General features: G+C 39.3%; 1 protein-coding gene across 1 annotated transcript; it reads right to left on the bottom strand.

Moving 5' to 3' along the window:
* Positions 1-6,945: 6,945 nt before the first annotated feature.
* On the bottom strand, positions 6,946-10,473 carry wu:fc50b12 (uncharacterized protein LOC103911624 homolog). Its single transcript, XM_035774195.1, has 3 exons — positions 10,153-10,473; positions 8,004-8,167; positions 6,946-7,394 (listed from the first exon to the last, which is right to left on the bottom strand). Exons 1-3 carry the CDS (start codon positions 10,171-10,173, stop codon positions 7,160-7,162), a joined length of 420 nt encoding a protein of 139 aa, XP_035630088.1. The 5' UTR covers positions 10,174-10,473; the 3' UTR covers positions 6,946-7,159.
* Between the last annotated feature and the right edge of the window lie 7,337 nt (positions 10,474-17,810).

Raw genomic sequence — 17,810 nt, 5'->3', positions numbered from 1 at the left:
CATTTTACATAATCCTGAGTTTCAAGCCTTTATGTTAAAAACTGATTGATTTACAGGGAGGGTTGAATAGTGTTTTGCTATAACTGTAGGCAGAGAGTTTTCATTAAAAAAAAAGTTTTTGTGAGAGCCCTCTGTGGCCAAGAAGCAGTGGGGTTATGACAAGCTAACCAGGGTAGGCCTAGCACCACAGAATACTCAGGAGAATCAATAAGGAAAATATTAATCTTCTCCTTGTGTCCCTCCTGCGTTATCATACACAAAGGTGCGGTTACCTCCCTGATAAACCCTGACCCTAATGGTCGACTATCTAAGGCATGAATAGGGAAAGGCATATCCACAGAAACAATAGGGATCCCTAAACTATGAGCTAAACTTGTATTAATGAAATTCCCAGCCGCACCTGAATCTACTACTACTGCCTTATATTGGGAATGCATGGAAAAATCAGGAAAAGGGACCGAGACAAACATTAGTGCAACAGAGGGCTCTGGATGAGAATGGTGCCTACTCACCTGGGGTGATGCCAGAGTGCCCTGCCTGCCTTCTCTATTCCCAGAGGAACCAACCCTGCGCCGACCAGCAGTGTGCCCTCTGCAACCATGAATGGTGCTCAAGCGGGAACCCCCTCCGGTCTCCCTGCGCACAATCCCTCCCAATTCCATAGGTTCGGGAGAGAGGGTGCGGGAGGATGGAACAACCAGACCCCGATCTAGACGTCCACGAGTAGCCAGCATGTTGTCCAGCCTGATGGACATGTCCACCAGCTGGTCGAAGGTGAGGGTGGTGTCTCTACAGGCCAGCTCCCGACGGACGTCCTCGCGTAGACTACAACGGTAATGGTCGATCAGGGCCCTGTCGCTCCATCCAGGCAGCCAAGGTCTTAAACTCCAAAGCAAACTCCTGTGCACTCCTCGTCTCCTGCCTCAGATGATAGAGGAGCTCACCCGCTGCGTTGCCTTCGGGTGGATGGTCGAATACTATCCGGAATTGGCGGGTGAACTCCTCAAAATGGCCGCATCCTCCTTTCTACACACAGCGCTGGCCCATTCCAGGGCTTTCCAGGTGAGGCATGAGATGAGGGCGTAACTCTTCTCACGGTCAGATGGTACTGGGGAGACCGTGGCCAGATACAAGTTCAACTTAAGGAGGAAACCCTGGCAGCCGGCAGTATCTCCGTTGTATCCCGTGGGTAGGGATAAATGGATCTTCGGTTCTGGAGGGGAAAAAGCGTTCAAGGGAGATTCCGGTTGTGGTGGTGGTGGCGCTGGAGAAACTCCCTGTCTCTCCCAGCGATCCTTATTCTGGACAATGCGATCCATTACGGTGCTCAAACAGTCAATCTCCTGCTGACTTCATATTGTTATGGTCAGAGATTCTGTCAGCGTCGTGTGCATAGGTGGCAGGGAAGTCAGGCGCAGGAGAGTCAAAATGAAGTGGAAATGGAGTCTTTTAATAAATGTCAACAGAACATGCTCCATAACACTAAAACGTACAGACATGAAAAAACATAGGTAAGAGGACCCGTCGCAACAACACAACAAAATGACAACACTGACAATTAAACAATCTCTGACAAAGACATGAGAGGAAACAGAGGGTTAAATACACAACAGGTAATGAATGGGTTTGAAAACAGGTGTGTGGGAAGACGAGACAAAACCAATGGAAAATGAAAAATGGATCAATGATGGCTAGAAGACCGGTGACGTCGAACGCCGAGCACCGCCCGAACAAGGAGAGGCAACGACTTCGGTAGAAGTCGTGACAGGAGTTGTTAATGAGAACTTGTTCTCAACTGACTTAACTGGTTAAATAAAGGTTAAATAAAAAAATGTAAAAATTATCAAGGTTATATATGCACCTAAAATACAGTAAACTGAATACAATTTGGGTATGTTAGGTGTTACGAAAATGTACTTTATTTAGTCACATAACTACAACTGTAAGAATAAGGGCTTCTGCTATTGAATAAATACAATTATGTATAACACATGGAGCAACCATTAAATTGTCACAGCATTTTTGTGTTTATTTCCTGCAGAAACTTGTTTAGAGGCTGATTGTTGGCAGGCTGATTTCAACTAGTTCATTAATACAAATTCAGCTTGGGAGAAACTCTCCAGGCATGCAAATAGCTTGTAAAACTACAACTCAGTGGTGTGAAATTCTTTACCCTGATGATCCTCTGACCTCAACCGAACAATGACCGAGGCACCCACCTTGGATGGGCAATCTATGCAAGCAGCATGTACAGGTGAATTCTGAAGACTAAATGCTAATGTCCTGTCTTAGGTCAGTGTAGCACTTGCAAATCGGTAGGTACAAAAAAAAACAGGTTTTAAAGTTGTGTTAAATAGCCATTCTATCATTTGAAAATAGTTAAAAGGCTTAGGAATCAGAATTTACAGAATGAAAGGACCAGGGCTGAGCAGGGACTTCATTGGCATTTGTACTTTGTTTCTTGGGCGTTTAAGGTTAGAAAGTTCATCAAATTCACATACTTTAGTGTAGACATTCATTTATTTATGATTTCATTTCATGACTGTTTGATAGTTGATAGTAAACTTCTGACCCACTGGGTAAGTGATTAAACAAATCAAGCTGAAATAAATAATTTTCTCTTCTATTATTCTGACATGTCACATTCTTCAAATAAAGTTCTGATCCGAACTGCGCTAGATTGCCCATCCAAAGTCATTCCCTACGTCATTGTTCTGTTAAAGGTCAGAGGCTCGTCAGGGTGATTCAGGTTTCATTCTAGGACTAGAATTTACACACACTCTCTAAATGGATAACTTTATGAAATTGTCTGTCTGTCTGTCTGTCTGTCTGAATTAAATTCAAGGGCTTTATTGGCATGGGAAACATGTTAACATTGCCAAAGCAAGTGAGGTAGATCATATATAAAGTGAATATATAAAGTGAAATAAACAATAAAAATTAACAGTAAACATTACACATACAGAAGTTTCAAAACAATAAAGACATTACAAATGTCATATTATTTATATATATATACAGTGTTTTAACAATGTACAAATGGTAAAGGACACAAGATAAAATAAATAAGCTTAAATATGGGTTGTATTTACAATGGTGTGTGTTCTTCACTGGTTGCCCTTTTCTCGTGGCAACAGGTCACAAATCTTGCTGCTGTGATGGCACACGGTGGAATTTCACCCAGTAGATATGGGAGTTTTTCAAAATTGGATTTGTTTTCGAATTCTTTGTGGATCTGTATAATCTGTGGGAAACATGTCTCTCTAATATGGTCATACATTGGGCAGGAGGTTAGGAAGTGCAGCTCGGTATCCACCTCATTTTGTGGGCAGTGAGCACATAGCCTGTCTTCTCTTGACAGCCATGTCTGCCTACGGTGGCCTTTCTCAATAGCAAGGCTATGCTCACTGAGTCTGTACATAGTCAAAGCTTTCCTTAATTTTGGGTCAGTCACAGTGGTCAGGTATTCTGCCGCTGTGTACTCTCTGTTGTAGGGCCAAATAGCATTCTAGTTTGCTCAGTTTTTTTGTTAATTCTTTCCAATATTTCAAGTAATTGTCTTTTTGTTTTCTCATGATTTGGTTGGGTCTAATTGTGCTGCTGTCCTGGGGCTCTGTAGGGTGTGTTTGTGTTTGTGAACAGAGCCCCAGGACCAGCTTGTTTAGGGGACTCTTCTCCAGGTTCATCTAACTGTAGGGCATGGCTTTGTTGTGGAAGGTTTGGGAATCGCTTCCTTTTAGGTGGTTATAGAATTTAGCGGCTCTTTTCTGGATTTTTATAATTAGTGGATATCGGCCTAATTCTGCTCTGCATGCATTATTTGGTGTCTCTCCAGCGCTCTCTCTCTCCTAGATTGCCCATCCAAAGTGGTTTCCAAGGTTATTGTTCTGTTAAAGGTCTCTCAGATTAATTTCACACCTCTGAGTGGGGGTTTCGGTCTACCCTGAATTTAAATGTAAATGTGGAAAAGGGGTGGGCCTATTTGATTGTAAATTTGAAGACATCTTGATTCTGACCTCATTCACTACAGAACCCCACAGTGTAAGAACACACTAAGTAGGAGCTGAAGATGGATTATTGCCTTTTTCCATGTTCTGAAACCATTTAATTTAGATTGTACTTCCTTTTCTTTGGAGCAAGATGGCATCTGCAACTGCTACTGGTACTGGTTCAAGGTAAGTTATCTCTAAATCAAGGGAAGAGCACACCTCTCATTTATATTCTCATTTGGCCCTTTCTCTTAAATCAGACCATAAATTAATTGCTTTCTATCATGTTTGACAGAGGGTTAGAGTGTGAGAGTGTGCAGAATGTTTTTGAAATCACTTGGCAACTCTTTATTTCTGAGTTTTGTGTCGCGCCACGAGGGTTGAAAAATTATGTTCTGTGATTCGCCGTAAATCACTTTTTAAATCTGACAAGTTTAGCTTTAATTTCGTATATTGAATGTGTGAATTTCATGAAAGTTTCATTTATTTGCTCTTTATTTTCACTGGATGTTTGGCCAGGTGGGACGCTACCATCCCACATATCCCAGAGAGGTTTTAAGTAATAACTTCATTACATTTACTAATTGTGCATTCACTGTCTCGATATCCCTCAGGATCTCCTTAGTATCTAGTTTGGCTCAGAACTGCAAGCAGAAGTTACAAATGTTTTCCCACAACGACCGACGATGTAACAAGTAGCTTGTTCGTGGTTTCCTCTTGGAACTGTGTGTCTCCTCCTGATTCCAGATCCCAGTTGAATCAGTGTTGCAAGCTCGCGAGCGAGCTGGACCCAGTTGATACAATTTCGCTAGCGATAGCTCAAGACAGACAAATAGGCAGACAGGTGTAGTATGAGTTGAATGCGATTGAAAGAACCTGAAACAAGCCTACTTGAAAAATGTATACTGAACAAAAACATAAAAGATCCCAGAAAAGATCAAAAGCTTATTTCTCTCAAATGTTGTGCACAAATTTGTTTACATCCCTGTTTGAGAGCATTTCTCCTTTGACAAGATAATCAATTTATTAAACAGCATGATCATTACACAGGTGCACCTTGTGCTGGGGACAAGAAAAGGCCATTCTAAAATGTGCAGCACAACACAATGCCACAGATATTTCATGTTTTGAGGGAGCATGTAATTGGCATGCTGACTGCAGGAATGTCCACCAGAGCTGTTGCCAGAGAAAATGTATGTTCATTTCTCTACCATAAGCCACCACCAAATCGTTTTAGAGAATTTGGCAGTACGTCCAACTGGCCTCACAACCGCAGGCCACATGTAACCATGCCAGCCTGGACCTCCATCTGGCTTCTTCACCTGCAGGATCATCTGAGATCAGCCACTTGGACAGCTGTTGAAAGTCTGTGTGTGTGCACAACTGAAGAAATTCTGCACAGACTGTCAGAAACTGTCTCATCTGCTTGCTCATCGTCTTCACCAGGATCTTGACCTGACTGTAGTTTGGAATTATAACTCACCTTTGAGGGCCAATGGCACGCTGGAGAAGTATGCTCTTCACAGATGAATCCCATTTTCAACTGTACCGGGCAGATGGCAGACCAGAAGCAGACACAGGAGGAAGATGGTTGGAGTCATGTGGGCGAGCAGTTTGCTGATGTTACTGATTACAGTTAGCCTACTTGATGAATAAAGTAGGCAAATCAGTGACCTAATCGTGTGGAATAATGTAATCTGATTACTTTTTGATTACTTTCACTTCTAACTCGCAGACATATTGTAAAAAGTTTTTAAAACGTGTTCTTACATAGCATTATTTAATTTAGTAACATTACTATTTGTCATGGCCTGATCTGTTTCACCTGTCCCTGTGATTGTCTCCACCCCCTCCAGGTGTCGCTGATTTTCCCCAGTGTATTTATCCCTGTGTTTCCTGTCTCTCTGTGCCAGTTTGTCTTGTATGTTTAGTCAAGTCACCTGCGCTTTTCCTGTACTCCTTTTTGCTATTCTCCTTTTTCTAGTCCTCCCGGTTTTGACCCTTTCCTGTTTCTGGACTTTGTACCCGTCTTCCTTGACCATTCTGCTTGCCTTAACCACGAGCCTGTCTGCCACTCTGTACCTCCTGGACCCTGATCTGGATTTGACCTTTTGCCTGTCCACGACCATTCTCTTGCCTCCCCCTTTGGATTATTATACATTGTAAGACTCCAACCATCTGCCTCCTGTGTCTGCATCTGGGTCTCGCCTTGTGTCATAACTATTTCCAAATTGAGAATTGTGTGAGAGCATAATGGTCCTAAATATAATATAGATTATGTGAATTATAGCCTATGTCTGAAAGCATAGTCAAAGGGCTCCATACTAATGTTTAATTTGGGGCACGAGCCAATGATTTGGTTGCACCAACATTTTGTTGCGGTCAGACAATGGAAGATATGAGTGTCCTAATCATCTTATAAAGTAATTCAAAGTGCTCCATTAAGTGTAGTGGATGTTATGATTCTAGAAATAAATTGTCCAAGCAGGAATACATGATTCCAGATATTTGGATGTGGAAACTAAACCAGTTATTTTCATGAATTTTGGGTTAGACAGTCAGGCAATTGTTCCTTTTATTTACTGTCAAAAATAGGGTTCCTGAACTTTTGTATTTGTCTACATCTTTTTGGGCACTAATATCAAATGGGCTAAATTAATTTGGTGCTCATTCAACACCTGAGGAAGTCGTTAGCTAGATCGCTAACTCAAAATAATTGAGTTAATTTCACATCCTCAGGAGGAAAGGATACTTTGAAGTTCACTACTTGAACCCAGAGAAACTACCTCTGACCTCTATGGAGGATTGACTATTTATTACTGGCTATTTATTACTGGCTATTTATTATTGGCTATTTACAGTAATACTGCATGTTGCTGGTTTTCTGAATTTTATTTAACTTTTTTATGGTATGTAGTGACAGTGCAGTGTTTTCATAAAAGAAGACTCACTGAAATCCATGATCTAAAATCTGTTTATTTGTCTATATTTTTCAAAGACTGTTTTGAATGTGAATCCAATCAGTTATTTGAAGTGGCTGTACAGACATCCATCTCATCAGTGATCGATCAATAGATGTCTGCCTGTGTGTGTTTGCATGTGCTTAGAGAATGTGTATATCTGTATGTCCATGTGTTTTCAGGTGTATCAAGGCATATTTTTCTCATGCCTCAGGTGAATCTGCGGCTGAGGTCATTGATCCGGCGGAGGCCGTCACGGTTCTCGATGGTCCTGTGGACAGTGATGAGGAAGGGGAAGGCAGAGGGCAGCTCCACTCTGCGGCTCAATTTCTGGTGGCCCCAGTGGAGGCAACGCAGCCTCTCAGCCAGGTCGCGGCGCCCGGCACGCTCCAAACCGTTCTGCAGCAACTTGGTCTTGTTGGACTTGTCCCAAGATCTCTCATACCTGGGATGGGAGGAGATACAGGAATAGATTGATAGAGGAATAGAGCGAGGGGAAGAGGGTTTAACATTGTCTCTGCATTGGAAATTAATATTTTCTATAATCAATTAATGTTATGACTATGTACATTTCAAGTGTTGTTCTTGTGATGTTAGTATCTATGCTGTTGATCATAAATACATCTGTTTTACAGAATAAATCCAATCATGCGTTAATAGCACAAGAATGATCAGTAATCATCTGTCTCTCTTATACACACACACACTGCAGCCCTCTATTGAGACATAGGCTGAGTTAAACAGGATACATTATGATATAAACCTATTATGATATTACCTGTGTGTAGAACAAAGACAATGCCCCTCTGACATAGAATAAAGATTAATGTCAGATCTTCCACATTACATTAGGGAATCATTCCATGACAGAGGCCCTGTTCGAACCCTCCACAAATGCATCCCCTTGACCGTTCCTTTCCTAGTCACGGATCTGTACGTGATATGAATAGGTCAAAGCAACCAATCCAGTCATCTTATATCTGTGATTATATCAAGGACAGAGGAGGAAAGAAGGATGCATTGGAAAGCTATTCAAATGGGGCCATTCACTCACCAGCACTCTAGCATGCTTCTGGCCTGGACCGTCTTCTCTGCGGATGTGGTATGGAACTGATGAACCTCAGTCCTGGAGAAGCCCAGCTCATAGGCCAGAACAGTCCACTCAAACCCCAGCTCCCTGGACATCTCCTGGACAGACTTCAGGTTGATCACAGCATCCTAGAAAACACAATAGGCTCAAAATGTGGCGGAGGTGGACTGAAATTGAGGGACCGAAATCTAAAATTGTTCAAACGGCTGTTTTTCGTTGCAAAAAGATTTGCTACGGTGTGCCAGAAGACAAAAACTAAGTGAAGGCTACATTTGTGATGATTTACCTTTGTTTGATTATTATTTGCCTTTGTCAGTCCCATTGAGGGATCCCTGTCGCAAGGGAGCCCTGCATGCACACAATTGACAAAATAATACAAATACACAAAATTCAAAACGATCAATTCCTCAGCAGAGGTCCCCATTCATCATTTTAACCTGCCAGAAAGGCACCAATACATCCAGTTGTCGGAAACTCTGTAGATTGTTCCATACATGGGGTGCAAAGAAACTAAAAGCTGATTTACCTAACTCTGAGGAGACTGAAGGGATTTCTAGAGTTGGCCATCCCCGCGACCGGGTATGGTAACTCGTACATCTAAAGGTTAATAATTGATGTTAGGTCAGCGGCAGTTTTTGTAAAAGAGCTTTATAAATACACTAAAACGAAAATATAAACGCAACTTGTAAAGTGTTGGTCCCATGCTTCATGAGCTGAAAAATGCACGAAAGCTTATTTATCTCAAATTTTGAACACGTCCCAGTTAGTGAGCATTTCTCCTTTGCCAAGATAATCCACCCACCTGACAGCTGTGGCATACCAAGAAGCTAATTAAACAGCATGAACTTTACACATTGTGTTGGGGGCAATAAATGGCCACTTTAAAATATGCAGTTTTGTCACACAACACAATGTCAAAGATGTCTCAAGTTTTGAGGGAGCATGCAATTAGCAGGCTGACTACAGGAATGTCCACCAAAGCTCCTGCCAGAGAATTTAATGTTAATTTCTGTACCATAAGCCGTCTCCAATGTATTTTAAAGAATTTGGCAGTACGTCCAAATGGCCTCACAACCGCAGACAATGCAAATTGCGTCATGTGGGCGAGCAATTTGCTGATGTCAACATTGTGAAAAGAGTGCCCCATGGTGGCGATAGCATAAGCTATGAACAATAAACACAATTGCATTTTATCGATGGCAATTTGAAAGCACAGAGATACAGTGATTAGATCCTAAGGCCCATTGTCATGCCATTCATCCGTCGCCATCAGTCATGTTTCAGCATGATAATGCACGGCCCCATGATGTAAGAATCTGTACACAATTCCTGGAAGCTAAAAATGTCCCAGTTCTTCCATGGCCTGCATTACTCTCCAGACATTTCACCCATTGAGCATGTGTGGGATGCTCTGGATCAACTAGTTCTAATTCCCATCAATATCCAGCATCTTCACACAGCCATTGAAGAGTGGGACAACATTCCACAGGCCGCAATCAACTCCGCCTGATCAACTCTATGCGAAGGGGATGTGTTGCAGTCACACCAGATACTGACTGTTTTTTATCCATGCCCCTACCTATTTTTTTAAAGGTATCTGTGACCAACAGATGCAAATATGTATTCCCAGTCATGTGAAATCCCATAGATTAGGGCATGTATTTCTGATTTCCTTATATGAACTGTAACTGAGTAAAATCTTTGAAAATGTTGCATGTTGCGTTTATATTTGTGTTTAAAAAAAAGAGAGCAATGAATTGATCTACAGTAAGTTACTTCAAAGAGGTTCGGCCTACTTTCTGGTAAAGAATGCAATGATGAACCTGAACCTGTCGCCCCTGGTAGTAAAACAAAGTGTGCTGGTAAACCGCATCAAAAAACTTTAATGAAGATGACCTGGAGAGAAAAAAATGCATTTCCAAGTAGAATATTACTTAATAAATATTGTTATTACATGTTGTGCATTAAGAGACTATAAAGGACTTGTAATAGCTCATGGCTTTTTACAAAAGCATTATACATGCATCATTTCTAAACCACATTATACAGGTACAGTGAACTTCCTGCTATTTTGCTTTTCTCAACAAACTTTCCAACTTGCTCATTGACTTACCTCTTGTGCTTTACTTGGCATTGTGAAGTCTCGGCTCCACACAAGGCACAGCAGCCACACTTTCGTTGATTTGCCAATAGAAATAAAAAAAGAATGCTCTTAAATTATCGTGCTGTTTTGCCAAAAGAAAGATACAACAATAATATCTACTCAGTCTTCACCAGCTCATCTGTTTTGCTGTTTTTTCGTACTTTCAACCAAAGTCAACAATAGCTACTAGCCTATTAATGAGACATTTCTGGAAAATAACAATCTAAAATAAAACTGAAAAGGCTCTCTCACCCCATAGCTGTTCAATGGGAATGTTGCCTTAGAGATTCATCAACAACATACAATCCTGTTAAAAATTAAGCTTTTTAGCCTCAGTGACTCTGTTCCACCTTATTAATTTCAGAGAATTGGGCCTCCTACCATGTAAACTACTGTAAGCAGAGGTTCACTCAGATTAGATCAGTACCAACAGCCAAGATATAGAGCAAAACTATCACAATATGAACTATATTGAATTTAAAATGAAACATACGTGTTTCATGTCAGCCCACTGTTGTTTCAAATATATTACCGTTCTTCTCTATCTTTTATTTTATATAAAACAACCCTGCTGTTGATTTCCAGCATAGAACAAAATAATTATTTTGTTTCAGCAATAAGGGGTTTTCACAAATGATGGAAAGAGACATGACGGAACGCATTCAATTCCTTTAAATGTGTAGGACAATGGGCATTATTTTGTAAAGCTTTCATTTACATTGTAAAATGCAGTCATTCCTTTTCAACACAGTGTGTTATAGAAAATGACTCAACTCCCCTATATGTGCAAATGTTACTCACTCAGTATGAACATTAAAAGAGCTGCACTGTAAACAGTAATGATAATGAAGAGAAAGGGGTGCAACTAAATAAATCAATTGATATTAGAAGAGCTAGCCAACATTTTCTTGATGCATAATCCAATATGGCCACCAATACTGAATCAGAATTTGGAAAGTAGATATTATTATTGGATTTTCCATATATAAAAACAACAATGTGTATTTGTGAGTAGTGGATCTTCAATAATATGCCATTATATTTCAGAAATAACCTGCCATAAGTGGCAGAAATGGCCTGGTAACACCAGATATCAACCTGTAAATTACTTGGATTTTGGTGAACTACTACAGTACATGAATCATCTTAGAGCAACGTTTCCAAACCTTTTCTGTTCCGGGGACCATCAAATTACCATCTAAGGCTCTATGACCACTATCCAAGGAGTCTCAGATATTGTTTACATAAAATTCACTAAATTTGACCAGCAAGATATTTTATCAGTGAATGTAAAAGTTTAAAGGCCTATTATTATTATTATTAATATTATAATAAACAAGTTGCATTGTGAAAGTAATACAGTGCATTTGGAAAGAATTCAGACCGCTTGACTTTTTACACATTTTGTTATGTTAAGGCTTATTCTAGAATGTATTATTATTTTTTCCCCTCATGACATTACACACAATAATAATGACAAAGCAAAAACAGATGTCAGCAAATGTATTAAACATAAAAACAGAAATACCATATTTACCTAAATATTCAGACTCTTTGCTGTGAAACTCAAAATTGATCTCAGGAGCATCAGACGGCTGTTGTATAAAACACCTGTCTCTAAAAACTAAGGGCAACCATGGCATCCCTGACAGAGCGGGAGAAGCATTGATCCATGTATACAGGTAAGAGATACTTTGTAATTTTCTCAGAAAGTCATCTTTATTGCAAGTTAAAGAGTATTGTTAGCTAGCTAACTTTATCTGGGTAGCTCGCTAGCTAACGTTAATTTGTATTTATATGTATTTATTAGGGATCCGCATTAGCAGCTTCTCTTCCTGGAGTCTTCTTCGGGATCGGTGTCCCTTCCACTGGACGGTTGAGCTAACGTAGGCTAATGCGATTAGCATGAGGTTGTAAGTAACAAGAACATTTCCCAGGACATAGACATATCTGATATTGGCAGAAAGCTTAAATTCTTGTTAATCTAATGCATTGTCCAATTTACAGAAGCTATTACAGTGAAATAATACCATGCTATTGTTTGAGGAGAGTGCACAATTTTGAACATGAAAAGTTATTAATAAACAAATGATGCACATTTGAGCAGTCTTGATACAACATTTTGAACAGAAATGCAATGGTTCATTGGATCAGTCTAAAACGTTACATATACACTGATGCCATCTAGTGGCCAAAATCTAAATTGCACCTGGGCTGGAGTAATACATTATGGCCTTTCTCTTGTATTTCAAATGTGATGGTACAAAAAAATACAAAGGAACGTTTTTTTTCATTATATATTCTTTTACCAGATCTATTGTGTTATATTATACTACATTCCTTTCACATTTCCATAAACCTCTAAGTGTTTCCTCATTTCAGGAGAAAAGTTTAAAAAGGGGCTAAGCCTTAAGAGGTTTTAAGGCACTTGAATCACACATAAAACTAAAGATAAAACAGTACATCATATAACATCATTACACCACTATATCTACAATACAACATGTTTAATACCACCACACAACAATATTACACTCTATGTGTGTGTAGAGTTTGTGTGGTAGCATGTGTGCGTGTGTGTATCTATAAGGTGCATTTTTATCTGTTTTTGGAATCTGATTCTACAGGTGGCATCATTTACCTGATGTGGAATAGAGTTCCATGTAGTCATGGCTCTATGTAGTACTGTGTGCCTCCCATAGTCTGTTCTGGACTTGGTTGTTGTGAAGAGACCACTGGTGGCATGTTTTGTGGGGTATGCATGGGTGTCTGAGCTGTGTAGTAGTAGTTTAAACAGACACCTCAGTGAATTCAGCATGTCAACAAAAACAAGTAGTTATGAAGTCAGTCTCTCCTCCACTTTGAGCCATGAGAGCTTTTCATGCGTATTATTAACGTTAGCTCTCTGTGTACATTTAATGGCCAGCCGTGCTGCCCTGTTCTGAGACAATTGTAATTTTTCTAAGTCCCTATTTGTTGCACCTGAACAGTTGTCCCGGTGCGACAAAACTAGAGCCTGTAAGACCTGCCTAGTTGATAATGTTGTTAAGAAGGCAGAGCAGCGATTTAATATGGACAGACTTCTCCCAATCTTAGCTACTGCTGTATCAATATGTTTTGACCATGACAGTTGACCATGACCAGCAGTTTAGTCACTTGCTCAATTTCCACATTATTCATTTACAAGATTTCGTTGAGGCCTAAGGTTTGGTGAATGATTTGTCCTAAATACAATGCTTTTAGTTTTTTTTATATTTAGGACTAACTTATTCCATTCTGAAACTAACTGCAGTTCTTTGTTAAGATTTCCAGTGATTTCACTCGCTATAGTAGCTGATGTATATATTGTTGAGTCATTCATACATAGACACAATGGCTTTACTCAAAGCAGGGGGTGTAAAGCCATAACACATACAGTACGTTTTTCCAGCAGCAGACTATGATCTACTGAAGTCTAACAAAATGGCTCCCACAATCTTTTTATCATCATTTGCTCTCAGCCAATCATCAGTCATTTGTGTAAGTGCCGTGCTTGTTAAATATCCTTCCCTATAAGCGTACTGAAAGTCAGTTGTCAATTTTACACTAAAATAGCATTGTATCTGGTCAAACACATTTTTTTCCAAAGATTTACTAAGGGTTGGTAACAAGCTGAATGATTGGCTATTTGAGCCAGTAAAGAGGGCTTTACTATTCTTGGGTATTGTAATTACTTTTGATTCCCTCCAGGCCAGAGGGCACACACTTTCTAGTAGACTTAGATTGAAGATAAGGCAAATATGGCAATATCGTCCACTATTATCCTCAGTAATTTTCCACCCAAGTTATCATACCTCAATGGCTTCTCATTGTTGATAGACAAAAAAAATGTATCACCTCTTCCACACTCACTTTACAGAATTCAAAATTACAATTCTTGTCCTTCATATTTTGGCCAGTTATACTTGTATGTTTAGTGTTAGTGTTTGTTGCTGGTATGTCATGGCTAAAATTGGCTAATCTTGCCAATGACAACATAATTCAAGTAATTGGCAAAATCAGTGGGCTTTGTGATGGATGAGCCATCTGATTCAATGAATGATGAGATTGTGTTTTTGCCCCAAATTTCATTTAAGGTGCTCAAAGCTTTTTACTATCATTCTTTATGTAATTTATCTTTGTTTCATAGTATAGTTTCTTCTTCTTTTCATTCAGTTTAGTCAAAGGATTTCTCAATTTCAGCATGTTTGCCAATCGGTTGTGCAGCTAGACTTATTTGCCATTCCCCTTGCCTCATCCCCCTCAACCATACAATGTTTAAATTCCTCACCAATCCACTGGAATTGAACACTTTTTACAGTCATTTTCTTAATGGGTGCATGCTTATTAGTAACTGGAATAAGCAATTTCATATGTCAAGTGCAGCTTCTGGTTGCTCCTCATCACACACCACAGACCTGCAAATATTATTTACATCATCAACATAGGAATTACTACAAAACTTTGTTTGACCTCTTATACACTATATTAGGCCCAGCCTTTGGAACTTTGGTTTTCCTAGATATGGCTACTATATTGTGATCACTACATCCAATGTATATGGATACTGCTTTAAAGCACATTTCTGCAGCATAAGTCGTGATTTGATCAATACATGTTGGTGATTTCATTTCTGTGCTGTTTGTATGATCTGTGTAGTAATATAATGTATTTCTCAGAAAGCCACTTGCATTGCTAGTTATAGCCTAATGTTAGCTAGCTAGCTAACATTGGACCTAGTTGGTTAGCATTAGCTACATGCAGATTCATGCATGGTAGTAACATTGAGTTGGGATTATGATTCATTGTTTAGCTAGGGTTAGGGTTACCTAGCTACTGTACATGTCTAAACAAAATACTATTTAAGGAACCATTTCACCGTACCATTTACACCTTCTGTATCCTGTGCATGTGAAAAATACAATTGTACTTGATATAGTGTGTGTTTACCAGAGACGGTAATGTGAAGAAAAACATGACCTGCACCAAAGTCGATAGGATATAACTTTAGGCCAACTGGAGAGAGTCCAAATAAAAACATTATCCGTCAGAATGCCCTGCTTTTATTTCATCACACTCACAACCATAAGCTATTTTCTGTAATTAGCTCGCCATTAACTTGTAAATAATTATATTGTTGTGAGTTTATTTTCCTGTAATAATTAATACAAATTAAGACGTTGTTAGCTATGATATGGCATTATTTGAACTGGCTAGCCAGCAAACATTGTTTAGAAAGTTGCTTTTTGACATATGCTTTTTGCTAGATTGACATTAATTTTTAAAAGGACGGGATAATTTGTGTTAAAATACACCAGTTATGCTATGTCGGACCACCGTCGTTTTTGTGTTTATACAAATTTATATATTCACAACTACAACGACAAGTTTGATGTCGGACGACAATAGAATGTTCATGATGTCACTATGACAACTGTCTACAGACATGTCGATAGACGTAATATAAACCAGCCTTTACTCTATAAATCTTTGGTTGTTAAGTATACTACCATACTCACTCTGTTTAACACATGGCCTCACATGTGTTAAATTCTTCACATTTTCCTAATTGACTGACCTTCATATTTCCCGTTGCTTATTTTAGCTGTTCTTGCCATAAAACGGACTTAGTCTTTTAACAAATAGGGCTTTCTTCTACATACCACCCCTACCTTGTCACAACGCAACTGATTGGCTCAAACGCAAAAAGAAGGAAAGAAATTCCACAAATTAACTTTTACCAAGGCACATCTGTTAATTGAAATGCATTCCAGGTGACTACCTCATGAAGCTAGTTGAGAGAATGCCAACAGTGTGCAAAGCTGTAATCAAGGAAAAGGGTGGCTACTTTGAAGAACTTGATTTGTTTTACACTTTTTTGGTTACTACAGGATTGTGTTATTTAAAGTTTTGATGTCTTCACTATTATTCTACAATGTAGAAAATAGTAAAAATAAAGGAAAATTAGTAGGAATGAGTAGTTGTGTCCAAACTTTTGACTGGTAATATATATATATATATATACAGTTGAAGTCGGAAGTTTATATACACTTAGGGTAGTCATTAAAACTCATTTTTCACCACTCCACAAATTTCTTGTTAAAAAACTATAGTTTTGGCAAGTCGGTTAGGACATCTACTTTGTGCGTGACGCAAGTCATTTTCCCAACAATTGTTTACAGACAGATTATTTCACTGTATCTCAATTCCAGTGGGTCAGAAGTTAACCTACACTAAATTGAATGTGCCTTTAAACAGCTTGGAAAAATTCAGAAAAGGATGTCATGATTTCAGAAGCTTCTCATCATTTGAGTCAATTGGAGAAATGGCCTGTGGTCTGATGAAACAAAAATAGAACTGTTTGGCCATAATGACCATCGTTATGTTTGGAGGAAAAAGGGGGAGGCTTGTAAGCCAAAGAACACCATCCCAACCATGAAGCACGGGGGTGGCAGCATCATGTTGTGGGGGTGCTTTGCTGCAGGGGGGACTGGTGCACTTCACTAAATATATGTTATCATGAGACAGGAAAATTATGTGGATATATTGAAGCAACATCTCAAGACATCAGTTAAAGCTTAATCATAAATGGGTCTTCCAAATGGACAATGACCCCAAACATACTTCCAAAGTTGTGGCAAAATGGCTTAAGGACAGCAAAGTTAAGGTATTGGTGTGGCCATCACAAAGCCCTGATCTCAATCCTATAGAAAATGTGTGGGCAGAACTGAAAAAGCGTGTGCGAGCAAGGAGGCCTACAAACCTGACTCAGTTACACCAGCTCTGTCAGGAGGAATGGGCCAAAATGCACCCAACTTATTGTGGGAAGCTTATAGAAGGATACCCGAAACGTTTGACCCAAGTTAAACTATTTAAAGGCAATGCTACCAAATACTCATTTAGTGTATGTAAACTTCTGACCCACTGGGAATGTGATGAAAGAAACAAAAGCTGAAATAAATCATTCTCTCCTATTATTCTGACATTTCCCATTCTTAAAATAAAGTGGTGATCCTAACTGACCTAAAACAGGAAAAACTGCATTTAAATGTATTTGGCTAAGGTGTATGTAAACTTCCAACTTCAACTGTAAATATATATATATATAAATGTTTTGTTCGCATAATATATTAAGTATGCATTAAGGTGTCTTTAGTAAAATACACTTGGCAAAAACAAATGTAGGCATTAATTATGCATTTCTTTAGCTTCTAAAATGTCTTGCTGCTTCAAAACAGTGCATGACCAGCAAGCAGCAGTCCCCTTGAATCCTCCTCTGTTCCATATAAACCACAGCATTAGGGGTTGAATTAATCTTTCGTGGAGAGACGCACTTAACATAGGATAGGATGGTATGGTAATGTCTGTCAACAGGCTGTGGGATGCGACGACTAACAAAGAATGTTGTCCCCGTGCACAGATTCTTTTGTCCCTGATCATTTGGACAAATCATTATTTAAGCATTCCACTGCTTAGACGTTGTATGCATCAACCAATGGTTGCGTGCCATGTCATTGACTGTGTCATGGATTGAAAGATTACTATAACATACTGTATGTTGTGGTTAGCTGATAGGTAAAATACCTGTCCAGGCGTTGCAATATCAACTT

The sequence above is a fragment of the Oncorhynchus keta genome, chromosome 7 (genome assembly GCF_023373465.1).
Source record: "Oncorhynchus keta strain PuntledgeMale-10-30-2019 chromosome 7, Oket_V2, whole genome shotgun sequence".
In the NCBI taxonomy this organism is placed as follows: domain Eukaryota; kingdom Metazoa; phylum Chordata; class Actinopteri; order Salmoniformes; family Salmonidae; genus Oncorhynchus; species Oncorhynchus keta.
This window is presented reverse-complemented; position numbering and strand designations above follow the sequence as displayed.

Coding starts and splice junctions, on each gene's coding strand:
- wu:fc50b12 (XM_035774195.1), bottom strand. CDS start 10,173: ATGCCAAGTAAAGCACAAGAG. Junction 8,168..10,152: donor TGCCAAGTAAAGCACAAGAG/GTAAGTCAATGA, acceptor TGTGTTTTCTAG/GATGCTGTGATCAACCTGAA. Junction 7,395..8,003: donor AGAAGCATGCTAGAGTGCTG/GTGAGTGAATGG, acceptor CTCCCATCCCAG/GTATGAGAGATCTTGGGACA.